Source organism: Anoplopoma fimbria, chromosome 4 (assembly GCF_027596085.1).
Source record: "Anoplopoma fimbria isolate UVic2021 breed Golden Eagle Sablefish chromosome 4, Afim_UVic_2022, whole genome shotgun sequence".
NCBI classification, from domain to species: Eukaryota; Metazoa; Chordata; class Actinopteri; order Perciformes; family Anoplopomatidae; genus Anoplopoma; species Anoplopoma fimbria.
In genome coordinates, this window is record NC_072452.1 from 8,675,569 (window position 1) to 8,694,733 (window position 19,165).

Sequence of the window (19,165 nt, forward strand, 5' to 3'; positions counted from 1 at the left end):
TATCATAAAAACAGAAGAAGGTTTTGCATCCCCACATGCTCCTTTGGAACAGATTGAGCCTCTTACTCAGAAGATCAATGTTACCCATTTTGTGGTGTCCCAGTGGGCAGGAAAGAGGCTTGACAGAAACCCTCCAGATCCCTGGCCCCTCTAAATTAGCCCTTATTTCACTCTGATCCCTTACCTAGGTCAGGAGAAGGATGAAGGCCTGTTATTCTACTCGTTAGAGCCGCAGGCAACGCAGCGAGGAACCAGGAACTGGGTTAAGTCCACACACGGGGGCTCTGGCGCTGTTATTCTAAATGTTATATTTACCGAGGCCACCAGAGAATTCCTCTGGGCCACAGCCAAGAGCCAGCAACACTGAGGCAGAGGGGAGTGGAGCAAGAAGGAGAGAGACAACGTTTTTTAATGTGATGATTCACTCCATCTTTTAGTTTTCCTAGTACTCTTCTTCTGTTCCTCCTTTAGGTCATGCAGGCTTTTGACCATTTCAGGCCCATCACATGTTTTTAGCTGTGGAAGTGCAGATGTGAGCACATTACATCACAAGCTGGGGAGCGATTGGTGCGTAAAAAGAGAATCTGCTTCGATTTTGTGGCTCAGTTAAGGGAAAACCTTTTTTTATTTCTATTTTTACTGATGTACTTACAGTAAGGTAATGCCTTTCCTCCCAATCATTTACAGACTATTATGTGCACAGAGGGTTTGAATCATCAGTGAGGCTTTCAGGCTTCTATTTTATTTTTATTTTTTTATTCTGTTGTGGAAGTTGGGATTCCTGTGACATCCCAGCATGAGACATAAGCTAATCCTATTGAGAATGTACTGTATGTGTGTGAAGTGACAATCTGTTCAGCTCTCTGTCATTAGGTTTGATATGGCTTTTTTTGTAATCATGTGGTGGCTTGAATGGCTTTTCTTTATGTGTTCAGAGGAAACTATAACTAACCACGTTTCAGGTATTAGTGCTCTGTCACCAAGTTACGTCTTTTCCTCCGCTAAGCACAAGGACTCTGCTCTCACTGTTGAGAATACAGAACATGGTCTAGAAGTTTGTAACTCACCTGTTAGACATTGGGGCGTATGATCCTATCAATATCTTTGGACTCATGAAGTCAGATGTATCTTGTTACCATTAAAATATTTTTGTCTGTATTTTGTACATGTTGTGTGCATCAATAAAGTTTTTATTTACATTGAAGCAGTATACAATTGTGGCATTATCACCATGACATTGTGGCACAGCATCAGATAAAGAGTTCATTCAAGAGGACATGACATTCAGTTGTAAATCAACGATCTCTGAGTATGTTAGCAGAGAAGCCCTCGTCGTCTCAGGTATACACATAAGTTAAAGGACACCCTGTTTGCCTCATTTGACTTGCCGCCTCTGACGGGCTTTGTGAAATACAGGCTTTGTTTAAAGTTTCAAGTGCTGGAACTATCCTTCTTAATAAAAAGGCCTAAACATTTACGTCAGCTGATCTGGATCGTATGCCATGCCTTGGTTGGGTTCAGGGTGTCCGCTTTTATGAATTGTCCCAACGGTGTACATTGCCTCGCTAAACATTTAGACAGTCCTCTGATTTTAAAAGTAGACTTCCAACTGTTGCTTTGTAGCTTTAAGTCATCCAAGGGTCATGTTAAGGGTACTGAGGTGCATCTGTGCTGGCCATATATGGGAATTTGACACATGAATCCTGCCCCCATTTCTGTTCGATATATCTACGGAGTGGCAGGGCTACATGACACGTAGCATATCATACAGGCTCTGTAATATCAGCACCTCTGCCATTCAGGGTGAATCTGCCCTGCACATTCTGACACACCGCCCGAGGGCTTAACAAGTCATCTGTGTGTAGTGATACAAAATGACCACTGGATGGTGACATCTCTCTTTTTATTGACCTGAAGACAAATGGTTGGAGCAGGTGCAAGTGATTGATTTTTAATAGGGGTGAATGAGTTACTTGATTGAAGCTAAACATGCTTTTGAAACTGAAATTAAAAGGTAATTTTCGTACTTGATGTCTCAATTTTAGATTTGAAATTTGAATCCAAAGTGTCTTAACTTCCTGTTATCTTCCTTTCTCTTGGATTAAAGGAAGCACACAGGAATAGTACATCTCCAAACAATCTAATAAGGAACAACAGATGCATTTTAAGCATGTTTCATATTTAAGGACGACTCGGTTGGTGGAGTTGAGTTTAGTCATTATAAAGAGTACTACTTTGCTTCAATGTCTTCTGTGGCTCTAGTGGAACTTTCCAGCATTTTCATTTTTTTAAAAATCGCATTTAATATCTCAATTTGGGGAAAAAACACTTTCAAATTGCATTATTGAAAATCAAGTATTTATTGCAGATTGGCCGAGATTAGGATCTAAAAATCAGGATATCTGGTTCACTGCAGCCTCAAGTCTGACCCTTCTTTTAATTATCTGTCTCTTGTGAGTCCCCGTTCTTTATTGTACCTGTTATTTTGCCTGATGATCCCTCTATAGACTTTATACATAGCAAAACATCTGTTGGTCCCGTTAAGGCAGAAAAGACATGGCTGGGCTAGACCCTATTTTATGCTGTTTGTAAAATAGGGTCTAATTTCTAAATATGTTGGCACAGTTATCACACACAAATTATAATTACTGCAATAAATCAACCGTCAAAGAGAGAGTGAAATATATATATTGTTCCCCCTGCCCTAAGATGAAAAGGGCAATGCGAGCTACATGCTGACATCGTCGCCTACACTGTTGATGTCACACATTATAGTCAGGGGACTGAAAAGAAAGGCTGGGATTACAGTGTGTGGGGGAAATTATGCTGTGTCACACTCAGCTTGTTGTAACAATGCATTGAGTCTGAGATGGTTGACCTCCTGGCCAAACAATGGGCTGCCGGCTGGACTAGAAATCTCCCAGTTTGCATGGTTGGTATGGCAACGGAGCTCTATCAATATGGATGCAAAATAAATCACAAATGAGAGGATTCTGATCAGCAGAGAGACACAGCGCCTCTGAGCAGAGAAACCTGAGATAGCCGGCCTTGAATGCTTTGTGAACATCTGCCCTGTGCTCCAATGTGGACTAATGAATTAATGACTGGGTGCCTAAATTCCATGGATGAATCATTAAAGAACCATACAGGGCGAACGGGTGCACCCCACTTCTGTCTCCTGTTGGGAATCAGAAAGATCAATATCCTATATTTACCTTAAATTGAAACAACAAACTGCATAAAATAAGTGGAACCTAATCAGCAAAGCTCAGTTCCACTGGGGAATACAGAGTGAGTTGCTCTCAGGGAAGAAAACGCTGACGCAACTCACTGTGCTCAAATTACTGTCAGCCTCAAAAGACCTACAGCAGGCAGCAGCACACATAAGATGGTGGAGCCCAACACACATTCAGACTCTAAACCTTACGCATGCACACAGTATACTAACTGGTATTAAGTATAGCTGTGTTGGTAGATGTTGGCTTGACAATATCAAACCAGTAACACGTGAACCAGCTGTCTGTTTTTTAAATAAACAAACCAGAAGCTCAAGACACTCTGCTGTGTGTGTTGTTAAACCAACCCGACAGGCCCTGCTGCAGATAGGAGTTGGGTGGGGTGGGGTATGCTAATACAGGAGACAAATGAAGGGTGGGTCTGCCTTGGGGGACACAAACACTACGTTAACAAGATAACTCAACAAGCAAGCAGTAAATAATATTCTGACTGACTGGGGTGGAAAGTAACAGGAACTGACTAGCTCTCAGATACTTTTTAGGACATTGTAAAACCAGTATGTTAAGCTTTATTTATGTTTGTTTTGATAGAGGATGCAGTCAAATTGCTTTAAAAAGAAACAAGTCACCTGACAGCCTACAGTTGTGGGGTTATGGCAAAATGATTAAGATATTCTGTTAAACCTGGCTTTTAAACTCCTTGTCTTATTGAGGCAACCTTTGCTAATACTTTCGCAGACTTAATGGTCGACTGTCAAAGCAACATTACTGACCTGCACAGGAATTTGTTGCTCAAGTATTCATGTTAATATGACACAGGACCCCCAGTGTTTACTGGGACTGTTTAAGTAAACCCCTTTTGCTTGACTAGCTTCAACACAGGTAATTGTACTCCCACCTGAGTAATGTATACTGTAGGTCCAGCAGTAGTACTTCTATTGAAAAGGATACTCTTTCCTCTCCTGGTGAAGGGTCATTAAGCTTTTAGTGAATTGACTCCAGCAAAGGGGAGAGCACATCTATTTGAGGTTTTGGCTTGCAAGTAGACATCAGTTGAGGGAGACCATATTGTATGTCCTTTATGTATAAATGTCATCTGTGTCACACCGTGTGATGGTATGATATGGTGGTATTATCAGAACACTGCACAGATCTGACCAAAGCAAAATTAATCTAGCTCTTAGGCTCGATTATGTACTGTAAATAGCAGCAGCTTATTTTAATGAGATTGCTGTGCAATACTTTGCTATGGACTCGGTTTATAAAAGGTCAACCAAATTAGACAAAAGGATCTATCTATCAATCTTTCATCCATCAATATCAATCTAATCCATTGCTTTTTCAGGGCCTGTCTAATACACAAAACTGCACAACTAGACAACTGCCATAGGCTGAGGTGAAGGGGAAAAACAATTGCTTAGTCAAATTAACTCATCTGCATTTGGCATAAATGCAAATATCACTCCTTAACTTTGGGTTTTAACCCTTTACATTCCATTGCCCTATGGTACTCATGTATTAAGATAAAATAAGATAGATAAGGTAATCCTTTATTAGTCCCGCAGCGGGGAAATTTACAGGATTATAAATAAGCAAATGAGCAATAAAAAATCCAAAGAATCCACAGTAACTTAAATATTATATATACAGACAGAAACTATTATAACTATTGTATTGCACAGAGTATTTGTATTGCACAGGTTTTTGGTGTCACGTGGTCTACTGGGAGCAGAGCTGGTTGTGTAACCTGACAGCAGCCGGGGAAGGACATATGAAATAAAATGTCTCTCTTTAAGTCTTGGTTGCGGGTTTAAATAGACATTTCCTTGGACCTTTAATGTGTTTTCCTTACATTACATCAACTCCTCCCATTGATTCCAAGGCGTCCTTATTTGGGAGGAGAACATCTTGAGCGCATGTGCCATTCATTGAGAAGGAGTGCTGTGGGCGTGGCCTCACGGAAACCACCCAATCACATGGCAGACTTTAGCAAAGTGGGCGGGGCTCTTTAGGGAAATCCTGATACACAGTGGCTGCTGGCTGCTGGAGGGGGCGGGGCTTGTAGACGGAAGTGTCTCCCGACTGGTCCAGCTGTCATCTAGAAGAGAGAAGAGACCATTTACACCGGCTGCCTAGGAAATGCAGAAAAAGGGAAAACGCAACAATATGGCAACATCTAAGCGATAAAAGGTCATGACGCGGAACTGAAGGTAGCTATGCCATCTTACGCATTACATTGTACGCAGGTGTTTGTGGATGCGTTAGAGCCTCCGTGGTTATGTGGAGATGTGAGAATGATGACAGGGTTTTGGTAGGCTGTGACATTGAGCGTACAGGACACGAAACAGACGAGGTCGTTGCACCGTTTTCTAACCACATACGTGCTGGAAATTTTCCACCGTGTCGTGCACTTGAAATTTCAATGACGTTGAATGAATTTATTGCCTCCCAGCTGGTTTTTGCAAATAAGGTCGAGCGTCTCTGCGGTGTCGGCTCTTCTCCTAGCGTAGCGTGAAGGGAACTACCCCGGACTCACAGCAGACAGGAGACGTCATCAACATTTCCCTGTGTTTAAATGGTCGCGTATGAGGAGGTCATCGCAGAGAAAAAAGAAAAAGGTGGAAGATTACTCGGTAAGTGTGCACGCTGTAAAGCCGACGCGACGCGCGTGCTTTTGTCGGGTGCACTGTAATGCATAAATGTGCAATTTAAATAAAATAAAGAAAAAATGGACTGCTTGGATGTGCATGGTTTTAATAGGGCACATGGAAGGTGGCGGAGCAGCTGTTAGCTCGCTGCTAGCTGCGTAACGACCTTTGGAGACGTCAGCTTCACCCGGCCCCGGCTGCTAGAAGCCTGCGCTGGTTTGGGTGTTTTCCGTGGTTGTCTGTCTAATATGTCGTCCAGGCCTCCCCTGGCCCAGCGAGTCAATGATTTAATCTCATTGATTGCATCACAAGACCAGACAGGGTGCAGCCTAAGCACATTCACAGGGTATGGCTAGGCTTTTCTTTTTTTTTTTTTTTTAGGCCAGATCAACTTGAGGTGTAACTGCCTTTTTATGTTTTTTGTCACCCTTCCTCCCCCTCTTCCCTAACCCCTCCTCAACCCAAATATTAGGATAAAGAAGACGGTGAAAGCCAAAAGTGAATTGAAGATTAACTGGGTGTCCTAAATGGGGGACTACGGGTTTGGAGTTCTGGTAAAGAACAGCAGTGGTAATAAATCTGCTTTCCCTGTAAGGATCCCTCCTCACCTCCAACCCCAGCACCCTCACCACCCCTCCAACCCCCCCAGCCCCCCTTCCTTCGTAAACAACACCTGCTCCACCAATGGGGGCAGCGCTTGGTTGTTCCCTGCCGTAGCCCAGCACAGTAACATGCAAGATGAGATTCTTGAGTCAGAAAAGTCCAAGGCCTTGGACCTCCAGGACATGCAGGAGAAGTCTCAGGTCCAGAGCCAGCCTCAGGCCCTGTCCCCGGGCCAGCAGGAGGCGGTGGGAGGCCTAGGAGAGCTTGAGGGAGTGCTTCCCGAAGATGGCCAATTGGAGAAGGGTTCTTTGGAGAGCAGTGGTGGAAAGGAGAAGCTGAGGATGGAGTCCCCCGTGCTAAGTGGGTTTGACTACCAGGACAGCCTGGGAATGGGTACAAGCTGTGCACAATCCACCTCCTCCTCCTCTTCACTGACCAGTTTTAACAACTGGTCCCCTGCTGTCCCGTCCACCCAGTCTCCAGTGGTCGGGGAAGACGCCGGAGGGTTCTTCGGCCCGACTGGCTCCAATGCTAATGGGCCGCCCCTGCTGTTCCAGAACTTCTCCCACCACGCTGCGCCTGGCTTTGGAGGGGGAGGTAGTTTCTCCCCACAGATTGGACCGGTGTCCCAGCACCACCCACCCACACCTCACCCCCAGCACTACCACCCCCACAATCAGGGGGTCCCGCAGCAGCACCGACGCTCCCCAGCTAGCCCTCATCCAACCCAGCCCTCTTTCCCTCCGCATCCCCATCGCACTGGACCGTTCACCCAGCTGCCCCACCTCACTGCACCCCAGAGCAAACCCCCTTCACCTTGGGGAAGCTACCAGAGCCCCTCCACTCCCACATCCACCTCCTGGAGCCCCGGTGGCTATGGTGGCTGGGGAGGCACGCAGGGTGTCCGGGAGTACAGGCGTGGGGTAGGTGGAGGGATGACGGGTCTTAACTCCATCTCCCCGCTGAAGAAGTCGTTCCCCAACAATCAGGTAGACAATATTGTCACGACTCATCTCGTACACTAATAAATATGAACAGATTTTTTGAAATAACTGAATTGATTGCACACAATGCATTTGGTCAGCAGTCTTGTATGAAACTCATCCGACTGTCCTACAGGTTCCATCTCAGAAGTTCCCCAGAAATAGCTCTGGTTTCAATCACAAGGGCTGGGTGGAGGACAGCATGAGCCGCAGTGACAGCGTCTACCCTTTCCAGGTGAGCATATCACAGGTAATACTGGTGTTTAGGGATTAACTTGGTGTGATGCCTCGTAGAACTAAGTGTAGTTTAGTTTCAGTTTGTCCTCCAGGGGTAAATGCTGTTAACTTAAGCACGCTCAGCTGTATCAAATTAAATAAACAAACCATTGAGCAAAAACGGGCGTGTGACAGCTACGCCAACTAAACGGATGAATTCAAACTTATTGTGTGTGCCTATGTCTGAGTTCTTATTTAGATCATTGCGTTGAAGGAGAGCAGTGTTATCGTCTGCTCTGATCACATGGCCTTCATCTTGTCCTGATTTGAGAAGTCTTGTGCTCCACTGCAGCTTTGCATGCTCTCGGCCAATTTAGATCCCCAGTGATCTCGTGTTATGTGTTACTTTTTGTAGATTTTCTGTGTTTTTTGGAATTCAAATACTAACATTTATTTTTTACCTCAGAATATTACATTAAAATGTGTATTGATCTGAAATCGGCCAAGTGGAAAGGATTTTTTTTTAGCACCATGAGAAGCATATCTTCTTAGAAAATGCTCTCCGTTACAGTGGAAAAGGTGATTCCATTGCAGAGATATGCAGGTGATTTTGTGTAACATACTCTGGCCTCCATTTTCTGTTTACAGTGCTTTCCGCTGAAGGTCTCTACGGGATATTCTCTGCAGTTTTTATTAGCTATTAGCATCATAGCAAACTGTCAGGGATTCTGCAGCTTGTGCTGCTTTAGATGGTTATGTGGGAAACGAAGAGGCTAATTGTTGTCTTCCTCTCTTTCAGCAGGAGAGAACACGGTCCTTTGATGGTTTTAGTATGCACTCTCTGGAGAACTCCCTGATTGACATTATGAGGGCTGAGCAGGATTCCTTGAAAGGTTAGTTCCCACACTAGCAATAATGAAAAAAGGATGCTATTCCTCACTGCTGGCTGTCGATAAATACAGCCGTTGCACATATTTCCCAGTAAGAAAAATTGGGTAAGCATTTTTTCACAATGCTTACAATTTATTGTCTTGACAGCAGGACTTCAGTTTGAACAATGCATGCTGCTAATAGGGTTGCAAAAACTGCATTTAGGTAGGGTCTACTTGTGATTGCACTTATTTTAATATTTGAATAACTTGTCTTGCCCTTTTTAGGATACTCTCTCTCACACTGGGGCCAGGGAGTATCAGCCAAAATGTATAATATTAAATATATATTTTAATATTGGATAATGGCATGTATATCTCCATGTATATTTATTTTCCTCTTAATTTCAATAGGATAGGATTTCAATGCAGTGTAAGCAAACATGGATATCAAACTTTATTACCTTTTAGGTGTGGACCAAAATGTGTCCATAGCAGTTAAGAAGTACTAAAAGCTGGCATTGCATGTCTGGGTAGATTATTCTATCATATAGTTTATAATTTCAATCGAAATTCTTCACATTTAAGATTATGCATGCAAATTCGAAGTGATGGCTGCTTAAGCTTAAACTATTCATATTGGATGAATATGGCTTCTTTTGTCCAGTGACAACAAGGGTTTTGTAAAAATAGATGCTTATACCTCTCCAAAAGCATTGGGTTGTTTTCGTATTGGTACACATATGTTTCATTCAAATATGGTGAACATATTATGAAAGCGACTCACTCAGATTAGTTTCAGTTCAGTCTTTCATTACAGTACATTGCTGTCTTATTCTCTGTAACTCATGATAACAATCGCCTGCAGCATTTCTGCTGCGGAGACTCTTTGATCTCATCTAACTCGCTCTTAGAAGAACTCTTTTTTTTAAGAAATTTATTTTTTTCTTCATCACAACCATCTGATGCTAATCTGGACCAGCTGATGCATGTACCTTCTTTTTCTGAAAGTTCTTCTTTTTTTTCTTTTTACAGCTGCAAATTTACAGCTTCCTCAATCATAGAATCCCCTAATTATTTGCAAGTCAAACACGCACTCTCGGATGTCTTCCAGTGTTTTTCTAGCAAATGAAGTTGCACTAACAGGCACATGTAAGAATAAGCTGAACTACATTTGATGCACTATTTGATTTGTCATTCTTTAACCAAATGTGCCTGCTGTTACGGTCCTTTTCTTATGGACACAGAACAAAATATCCATATCCAGAACTGAACTTAAAGGGGTTGGGGAGAAATCTAAACGTAAGGGAAAGAAGTTAAATGTCATGACATGGTGTTCTGAGGCCTCTCCTGTTTTTGTCATGTAGGTCGCTACAGCTTCTCTCACCAGGGTGGAGACGGTCCTCTACCTCTGAACGGTATGTAAATGACATGCATACAAATATGCAGTGCTGTAGCAGAAGTCAGGGCTTGAAATAAATGCAGAAAAAGCTGATTATTTAAAAATACGCAACTCGAGCTAACAAAATGACATCCTTCATTACCAATTAAAATAGATAATACCAGTGGTAAAAACATAAAATCAATAAAGGAAGAATAAGTTGGATCTGTCATTTGAGGTTTGTAAACACAACATTCAAAATTAGCCCCTCCTCCCAGCGCAGCGGCACCAGAGGAGCACAGCACCTCTCCTCTTTGCATAAAGTCTCACCATATTCGATTATTTTTCAGAGCCGTGTCCACCATTTTTGTAGCTTCCTCCTGGATGAGTGCTTCCAATATGGCACCAGGTCACTGCATTTTTTTTTTTTTTTTTTTTTTTTTTTTTTAGAGGTCATTGCCAAGAAATGTCCCGAATACAGCAGATTAAGAAAATACAAGCAGAGTGATGATTGAGAGGGATACTTTCTTTGGGTCTATTCATTGTTTTTGGGGAAAATCCTACCCATTCTGCCTTAAGTCATGTTACTTGTTTTGTACCTGTCTAAACTGCTGTTATTCAATGTGACACATGACCAAAATGGCTGACTCAAACATGACCAGATCGGCTTCTTCAAGTAGCAAATGTACCTCAAGTATGCTGTCAGAATCAGATTGTGTATGTTTGTAGGTTTTATTTATTTTAGTAGTGGTATTGAAAACCAATTTTTCCATGCATAATAATGAGCATTTTATTTTCAAAGAGAAAAATGTATACACGTACATATGTGGAGAAACTGAAAGTGTTGCACAAGAAATCTTTTATAGATTGTATCTTATGGAAACTGGTGGAAGATTTGGCTAGTGAAATTGAAAGTGGTTATTACTTGAAAATACAGTAGCCATTTTGGGAGGTGATCTAACAGATGCAATTTCAAGCCCTGCCAATGTTTACTTGCTCTTCTTATTTTGTGCCTTTTTTCAAAATGCCATTTCAAAGTGTTTTGTGTTGTTTTACATGCAGCAAGAAGTTATGGCAGAAGACGAGGTAAAGCTTGTGAATATGTCTTTATTTCTTTAATGTGATTTTTCTTTTTCCTTTTTTTTATTATTATTCTTTTTTTCTTAAGTTGTGATGACCCCTGAAATGTTAACTCTATGGTTTGGCCTCTGTGTTTGTCTGCTTGTCACTGGTTTTCCTGCTTTGAATAATGTCAGGGTTTAAGTCCCTTTTTCTGTGGCCTTCCAGCAAGTAGTCTTAATACTGTGCTTTTAAAGATTTCATCAGCTACAGCAATCATGTCTGCTTTTGTGTGTATTTCTTGACATAAATTGATTTACGTCTAATCAAATTCCCTGCTCATTAATACTGTAATTATGTGATTTAACCTCACTGGTGGTGAACCAATATGTGTAACCCAGATCGTTTTCTCCACTAGGCCATTCCTCTCTGTTCCCAATGGAGGATGAGCGCTCCTTTGGAGAGGACGAGTCCGGTGACCAGGGGCTCACTGGCCTCGGTTCAGCCCACTGTTTCCCCCACCTCAATGGTGAACGCGTGGAGCGATATTCACGCAAAGTGTTTGTTGGGGGGCTGCCCCCAGACATAGATGAAGGTAAACCATTGTTATGGCTACAGAGGATGCTTTTAAATTACATTGTTGTAGATCAAAATATATTACTACAGTTAACATAATTTAAAAAAATAAAACTATCACTTACGAGAACTGTTTGGAAAGTGACGCAAATGTGGTATTAACACAATTTTAAAAGTTACAACTGTAGTGCCTCATTCAGCTATACTGCATATGGAACTCAAAACATAATATGATTGAAGGGCCACACAAAATACTGTTACTGATGGATTTGGGTTCATTATTTCAGACGAAATTACTGCCAGTTTCCGCCGATTTGGTCATCTGTTTGTTGACTGGCCTCACAAGGCAGAGAGCAAGTCCTATTTTCCACCGAAAGGTGAGTCAAACCAGTTGAACATAATATTTATGCAAGCGTGTTGACTCTACAGCACTGAGATGATTGGTATTTGCGCACGCTCATTGTTCTGCTGTCCAACCTTTCCAGGATATGCATTCCTGCTGTTTCAAGACGAGAGCTCTGTTCAGGCCCTGATTGACGCCTGCATTCAGGAGGATGGCAAGCTCTACCTGTGTGTCTCCAGTCCCACCATCAAAGACAAGCCTGTAAGTGTGTTTAATCGTTTAGCTGCTACATGCTTGCTATCCAGCTTGCAAGTACAAAACTCAACATAAATGTTAAAACCATAAACTCACATAGGCCTTCTTTGTTTAAGTGTGTCTGGTCATTGTATCAAAATAAAACTGGAAAGTTCAGTTCAGCTCATTTGTGTTTTGTTTGCCCAAATGATGGCTTTGGTGTGGTAATCAATCAGATATATCCTGTAGGTTAAGTAAACTTTTCAGTTCAAATTTTTATTTGAAAACACACTGGTAACCATGTAAAATACAAATCTAGAGTAACTGAAGACTTATTTCAACTGTAATGTTTAAGTTTATTTTTTCAGTTATTATGTACTTTGTGTAGATTGTGAAGTATACTTTCAAATACCTCAACATCTAGAGTATTTCCCCATCATTCCAGAGGCTTTCTGTATAAATCCCCAGCCTCCCCAACAACATCCTGCAAAAGCAGTCAAATTGTACCGAAGAAATCTGTTAATCCATATTACATGAGCAGCAAGCTGCTTTTATTTTCACAATCCAAAATGATTGAGTAAAGCCTATCTGAGAGGAAATTAGTTTTTCTTTCTCATCTGTTTTTGTAGGTCCAGATCCGACCCTGGAACCTAAACGACAGTGACTTTGTAATGGACGGCTCTCAGCCTTTGGACCCCAGGAAAACTATCTTTGTAGGAGGTGTCCCTCGTCCCCTACGTGCAGGTAAGCGTGTGTGGTGACCCTTAAATGTGTTGCATTCTGAAGTCTTGTTTTGATCCCATTAATAGCATTGTGCATTGTTCTTCTAGTGGAGCTCGCCATGATCATGGACCGTCTGTATGGGGGAGTGTGTTACGCTGGCATTGACACAGACCCTGAACTCAAATATCCAAAAGGGGCGGGGCGAGTAGCCTTCTCTAATCAGCAAAGCTACATTGCAGCCATTAGTGCCCGATTTGTTCAACTGCAGCACGGGGAGATTGATAAACGGGTGAGTCTGTCTGATGTTCGCAGCGTCCTATACTATCTTTAAAGTGAAGAGTGGATGTTCATAAAATATACATTTAAACATATCTGATCAGCCTTGCATGCAGTCACATTTTTCTCCACCTCCATTTTAACAGTTTTCCTGTCGTCCATTTCATCTCTCTCTCTCTCTCAGGTGGAAGTGAAGCCATATGTCCTGGACGACCAGCTGTGTGATGAGTGCCAGGGCACCCGCTGTGGGGGGAAGTTTGCTCCTTTCTTCTGCGCCAACGTGACCTGTCTGCAGTACTACTGTGAGTACTGCTGGGCAGCCATCCACTCCCGGGCCGGACGTGAGTTCCACAAGCCGCTGGTGAAAGAGGGAGGGGATCGACCACGACACATCTCCTTCCGCTGGAACTGAGGCGAGAGGGCAAGGGAGGGATTGAGAGAAACGGGGGAGTAAGGGAAGGGGTACGGGCTATGATATGAAAAATAAATGCACTTTTCTTTTAAGTAAAAAAACAAAAAAACAACTTAATTTATTTTTTATTTTATTTTAATTGGGCCTTCTAAAAGAAGTAAATGCTAAGAAGAGAGTGAAATCCCATTTATGTTTTGACTTTAAGTGTGCATGAGCATATGGATGCATTAGATTTGGATTTAGATGTTTTTTGACTTGACTGTACTTTCTTTTCGTGTTAGCTGGCAAAGCTGCTTACATTTGTTGTCAAGAGTAACATAAAATTTAAGTGAGGTTCATCATACCTAAATCAGTATACTAACTATGGAAGTTGAGTTTAAGAAGGGTGCATTTTCTTACTTTTTGCTTGCAGGATTAGAGAACAACTGTACCATTTACCAAAGGTTGAGTGCATATGGTTTGGTTGAACAGAGGAGGGACACCGTCTCAGACGGTTGGACCATTGAGTTTTTCAAGAAGATCAGTGTATAGCATCTGGCCACGTCACAAAACAAAATCTCCCCTCAGTCTGGCACATGTGTTTCGATTGCTGGCATGAGTTTTGGTTTAAAAGTCGACACTTTGTAACCGGAAAGGGCAAACCAAAGATTGGCCTAAAACGCATCATCAAAAGCAGATGTTGATCTGAGGGTTTTCAGGATAATGTTGTGTCCTTGTGTCATTCGGCGGAGGAAAGGCTGGAGTTGTCTGGAGTTTCGGTTTGTGGGTGTCGGCTAATAAAGACACAGCCCTCAGGGCTCAGGTATTGGCAGTAGTATTTGCTCACTTTATATTGTCAGGGATATTAGCACTGGAAGCTAACATGCTAATGTAGTACAAACTAATGGGAATGCACAGTCCAGTCTCCCTGAGCTGTCCTCATGGTGTACCACTGCACGCTCTACCATGACTGGAGCTTCTATCACAAGTGTTGTGGTTGGATATGGTAGTAGCTAGAATTTGCTGTCACAGAGATAAAGATATTATTTTATACATGGCCTGCTGATTTTTGTACAGTGTTTTATAGCTGATTATTTTGTCATGAACATATATACATTTATTATGCACTACTTTTCTAAATATTTTTTTCAATAGTCATTTTAGGCACATTTTTCACAGATGGGAGAACTCCTTTTGCAATACCTCATTTTTTTCACTTGGTGAAAAATAATTTTGTACCTTTGTTACTAAGAGATCTGCATTTATGGTAAACTTAATTTAAAAAAGAAAATGAATGATATTAATATAATTTTCAATTAGCTTTTATATATTTAAGTGCTGGTAAATCTGAAAACTGTCTGGTGCATTGGTGTGATTCTGTAGATAAAAAAAGAAAAAGAAAAAAAGAGGCTATCATTAGCCAGTCATATATGGATTCTCTTCTGTCCTAATACACATAATTACAGGATCCTAAGGCATGACAAGACCTTTCTTAACTGATTTTGATAGTCTTGAAAGTATATTCTGATATTCGCTCCTAGGTGTAGTCAATAAGATTATCAATAGGGTAAATGTTTTGGCTTTGGTCAATGTGAAATCTTCCCTTCTATCACCGGAGTGGGTATCAGCTGTTTGAATATTTAGATCCTCTTTCTGGGACTGCCTGTAAGTTCTACTAATTCTTGGCATGCATAATGTAATACATAAAATAACATGGCTAGTGTTAATGCAGGACCTAATGTAATGCACTAGATCTCCTTTTTCCTTTTTAACTTTCTTTTCCTTATCTCTTTGAGATCACCTCTCTTGTAGCCTCTCTTAACATGATGGAGTCTGCCTTCCTCACACAGACATGATGTTTATGCAATCTACACAGTGACAACACTTTGGATGCGTTTTGTAATGTAGAGGACACTCAGTAGGACATAGGTGAGGAGACTTGATCACTTGACCCCCTTTGTGATGTGGCATGCTTTGGGACATAACCTGAATGTGATTTAATGTTGCAAGTTAACTTTGAGCCATTATGTGCAATACTTATTCTTTCCAGAAACAAGTCTCCGCAGTGTAAGTCATTTAATTCATATAAACCATGCAGTCATTTACACATTATTTGTTTCCTATTGTTCATGCTGATGTCTGCAAGAAAAAAAAAAAACTAATTTATACCTGAATTTATTTTTAAACATTAGTTTTGTGCTTATTTACTTATTTTGCTACTACCATGCTACTGTGATTGAAAACATTGTATATACTAGGTCGATAATGTATTTAGCATTTGCTATATTTTCAATTGAAATGTGTAACTATCATTTTGATCAGATTTTTGTTATATTTTTGGGGTGATGTGTTAAACTCGTTGATGTGTCTAGTTTTTCTAATTGCTGTATTGTGCTCCACATTTTCAGATGAAAAGAATATTGATTATGTCTGTTAGTATTACTTGATTGCAAAATTTCAATAGTTTTTAATTGTATGCTGGGAAGGTTATATTTATTAACTTTTTTTTTTTTTTACCTGATATCATTTTGATTTTTATTAAGTCCTTTCACATTTATACGTAAGTTCCAACTTTTATATTTTCTTCCTGATTAATTTACGCTACAATACAGACGTCAGTTTTTATAGTTGGTTTGTAGTATTGAAGTAAAACAAAGATCTAATGTCATATATTCATTTGCTGCCAACTGTTTGTAACTGTATGCATACATTTGAAGTATTTGTAATGTGAGTTGTTGAACGAATAAAACAGCTGTGAGGAAGAATTATACGCCTAACGTTGATTCACAAGAATTTAGGGTTTTCCCTTTTTTATTTTCTAAATGGCACTTGTTCATTGATTTCCCCCCGAAGGTTTTCATATTAACTGGGAATCTCACTCCTGATGCTATTGTTGTATGACAGCATTTTTTGGAACATCTGGTTGGTTATTTTGAATCAGGTCAGAGGTATTTATAAGCAGCCTTAGGCTTATTTCAGGCCTTGGTGAGTACTATTTAGCTCGCCTAAACCTCCTGCCTTTTGCCCCAACAAACCGGTTCTAGTCTAAAAAACAAGCCAGTATTCTTTCTGAATTAAAAGTATACACATAGGCAACAAAAAATATCATGACATTTTATAACTAGAGTACATTCAAACATAATTCTAACAATGACTGAATAGAGTACTGAAATGCTTATTACAACAGCGAGCTCTGAAAAAAACCTAGTGGTTGAGTCCTCCATCTTAACCTCAGCTCAGAACAAGCTGAAAAGTTGTGGTATTGAGTCTATAAAAATATATATAAATAAAAAAGACTCTACTATAATTATGACTACCACTACTATTTACTCCACTATCTATTTATAGTTGCAAATACAATTTGACAAATAAAACTTCTAAGGAACTATTAAATGTGATGCATTGTAAAAGCTAATGTAAAGGTACAGTTCCAGTCAAAAGTTTGGACACACCTTCTCATTCAATGGTTTTTCTTTATTTTTATTTTTTTCTACATTGTAGATTAATATTGAAGACATCCAAACTATGAAGGAACACATATGTAATTATGTGGTAAACAAACAAATGCTCAACAAACCAGAATATGTTTTATATTTTAGATTCTTCAAAGTAGTTGAATGAGAAGGTGTGTCCAAACTTTTGACTTGATACTGTACATAGTAGAAAAAACAAACAAGTATTTTAATTACGTAAGAAAAAAAAAAAAATCCACAATAATAAAAAAAAAAAAAAAAAAGTATAAATACAGACAGAATAATTATAATTATAGTATTATTATCTCAAATACTGGAAGGAAGCTGAACCATGGTGGTAAGCGCTGAATATAAATGATATTTTCTTCTACCCTTGTTCATTTTCTAAGGAACTATTAAATGTGATGCATTGTAAAGATTTAAACATTATTTAAAAACACCTCGACCAACTACTCTAGATAAATGCTTCTTGCAACTTAATGCATCAGCAATGAAAATACCAACATTTGTAACACTAATATGGTGAATTTTCCAGAACATTTGGGTAATATCACCTTGCTTGTTACTGACCGGATGTGAATACTCCCGCCACATTCCCCGGATTACCGCCACCTGCTGGCCGACAGCGGAACGACACACAGGTGAGAGGCAGACAAGATGTTCCCGGTTAGGGCGGTGTTTGTGCCCTGGTTAGGTTCACAAAGAGATGAACCACAACCAGACCAGACCATGAACCGGACCAAGTCTCCCTCTCGGTACCGCGGGAACAAGCTGGGTAAAGTTACAGGTGAAAAAAACCGGTTCCTGTTAAAAGTCAAATTACAAAAACTCAACAGCACAGTGTCCAAGAAGGTGGAAGAAACACCCAGAAGATGGGTGGAAGAGCACGCTGCCAATACAACCAACACAGCTGTGAGCCAAGGTAACTTATCAATACATGTGATGGCTTACAATTACCCTTTTGGTGAACAAAGTGCATGGTCCCTGTAAAATACATTAACCCTTTCATGCGTAGAGGTCACTACAGTGGACAGCTATTCAAATGTTATTTTCTTGTATATGCATGGGTTTTGATGGCATAGTTGCACATCAGCCACTACAATAGCGCTCACTGTAGTGGCTGATGTGCAACTATGCCATCAAAACCCATGCATATACAAGAAAACATTTTTAAATAGCTGTCCACTGTAGTGACCTCTATGCATGAAAGGGTTAAAAAAATAAAAATACAAAAAATCTTATAGCACAACTAAAAATAAAACACATTCGGAAGAAACATCACACTTTATTCAATTGACTGTTCATAACTAATGTTTACACAAAGGCCATGACCTGTGATGTGGGGTCAAACTGTCAGCAGAAACCTGTCTTTATTGTTTTGTTGTCAGGTGATGCCGCTGATTCTGACTCTGTTGGCCAAGATGTTTTCTTCTTCACCCAAAGACCCACCAGCACAGCAGTCAACATGAAGGATAAGGTAGGACCTATGCAAATGGTGTTGGCTCAAACCAAGGCATAATGGAGAAGACGCGTAACAAAGAAAGAACGATACACCCCCAAAAAATACAACATGATTGAACTACAAAGTGTTTGGGTGTATTGTTTTTCCTTTCAACTTAATGACATAAAAAAATGGAAAACATGGTAACATTTCAATAAGTCCTTAATTTTATTAGGCCCACTTTGTAACTGGATTTTAAGATGACCAGTTTCCAGTTGAGCATTTTGCCATGGCACTGGAGATTATGATTATATAGATGACAAAAAGCAGAAAGGTGGGCTGTGTGAGGCGCTCATGAGGATAAAGATTAGCTTCATTACCAACGCTCACTGTTTATCTTCAGCCCTATTATATATTTATTGCAGCATCTTTGAAGGTAAACATTAATCATGGTCGTCGCAATCACTTTAAATTTAACCACCAGTCATCGTCAAAAACTATCTATCTTTCATTGGCTTTGAGGCATATGTACTTTATCTGATATTTATTTATTCAGCATGTTTGTTTAGATAAAACACTACTATGCAAATGATGATTAAATTTGCACTTTAGTATTAGCCAATAGTCAAAGCAAGTGTGTGTTCTATTAAATCCATAGTCCTTTTATCACAGAGGACATTTTGACATCAGGAGAAAAAAGCACAGGCATAAAT

General features: G+C 40.4%; 1 protein-coding gene across 4 annotated transcripts; it reads left to right on the plus strand.

Annotated features, from left to right (window-relative positions):
* The first annotated feature begins 5,333 nt into the window (after positions 1-5,333).
* On the plus strand, positions 5,334-16,298 carry LOC129090099 (cytoplasmic polyadenylation element-binding protein 4-like). Of its 4 annotated transcripts, none has more exons than XM_054597614.1 (13): positions 5,334-5,446; positions 5,689-5,869; positions 6,357-7,476; positions 7,607-7,705; positions 8,486-8,579; positions 9,923-9,973; positions 10,999-11,022; positions 11,414-11,590; positions 11,859-11,948; positions 12,057-12,175; positions 12,778-12,892; positions 12,979-13,160; positions 13,332-16,298. In XM_054597614.1, the coding sequence occupies exons 3-13, from the start codon at positions 6,412-6,414 to the stop codon at positions 13,557-13,559; spliced, it is 2,244 nt and encodes a 747-aa protein (XP_054453589.1). In that variant the 5' UTR covers positions 5,334-5,446; positions 5,689-5,869; positions 6,357-6,411; the 3' UTR covers positions 13,560-16,298. The 4 variants fall into 4 exon arrangements, with proteins under 4 accessions (XP_054453589.1, XP_054453590.1, XP_054453591.1 ...); XM_054597615.1 differs by having other exon boundaries at positions 8,489-8,579; XM_054597616.1 differs by lacking the exon at positions 10,999-11,022 and having other exon boundaries at positions 8,489-8,579.
* The last annotated feature ends 2,867 nt before the right edge of the window (positions 16,299-19,165 follow it).

Excerpts from the sequence above, each read along its gene's own strand:
- LOC129090099 (XM_054597613.1), top strand. The coding sequence starts at position 6,412 with ATGGGGGACTACGGGTTTGGAGTTCTGGTAAAGAACAGCAGTGGTAAT. Across the intron at positions 11,023-11,413 it reads AAGTTATGGCAGAAGACGAG|GCCATTCCTCTCTGTTCCCA; the intron begins GTAAAGCTTGTG and ends TTTCTCCACTAG. Across the intron at positions 12,893-12,978 it reads CCCTCGTCCCCTACGTGCAG|TGGAGCTCGCCATGATCATG; the intron begins GTAAGCGTGTGT and ends TTGTTCTTCTAG.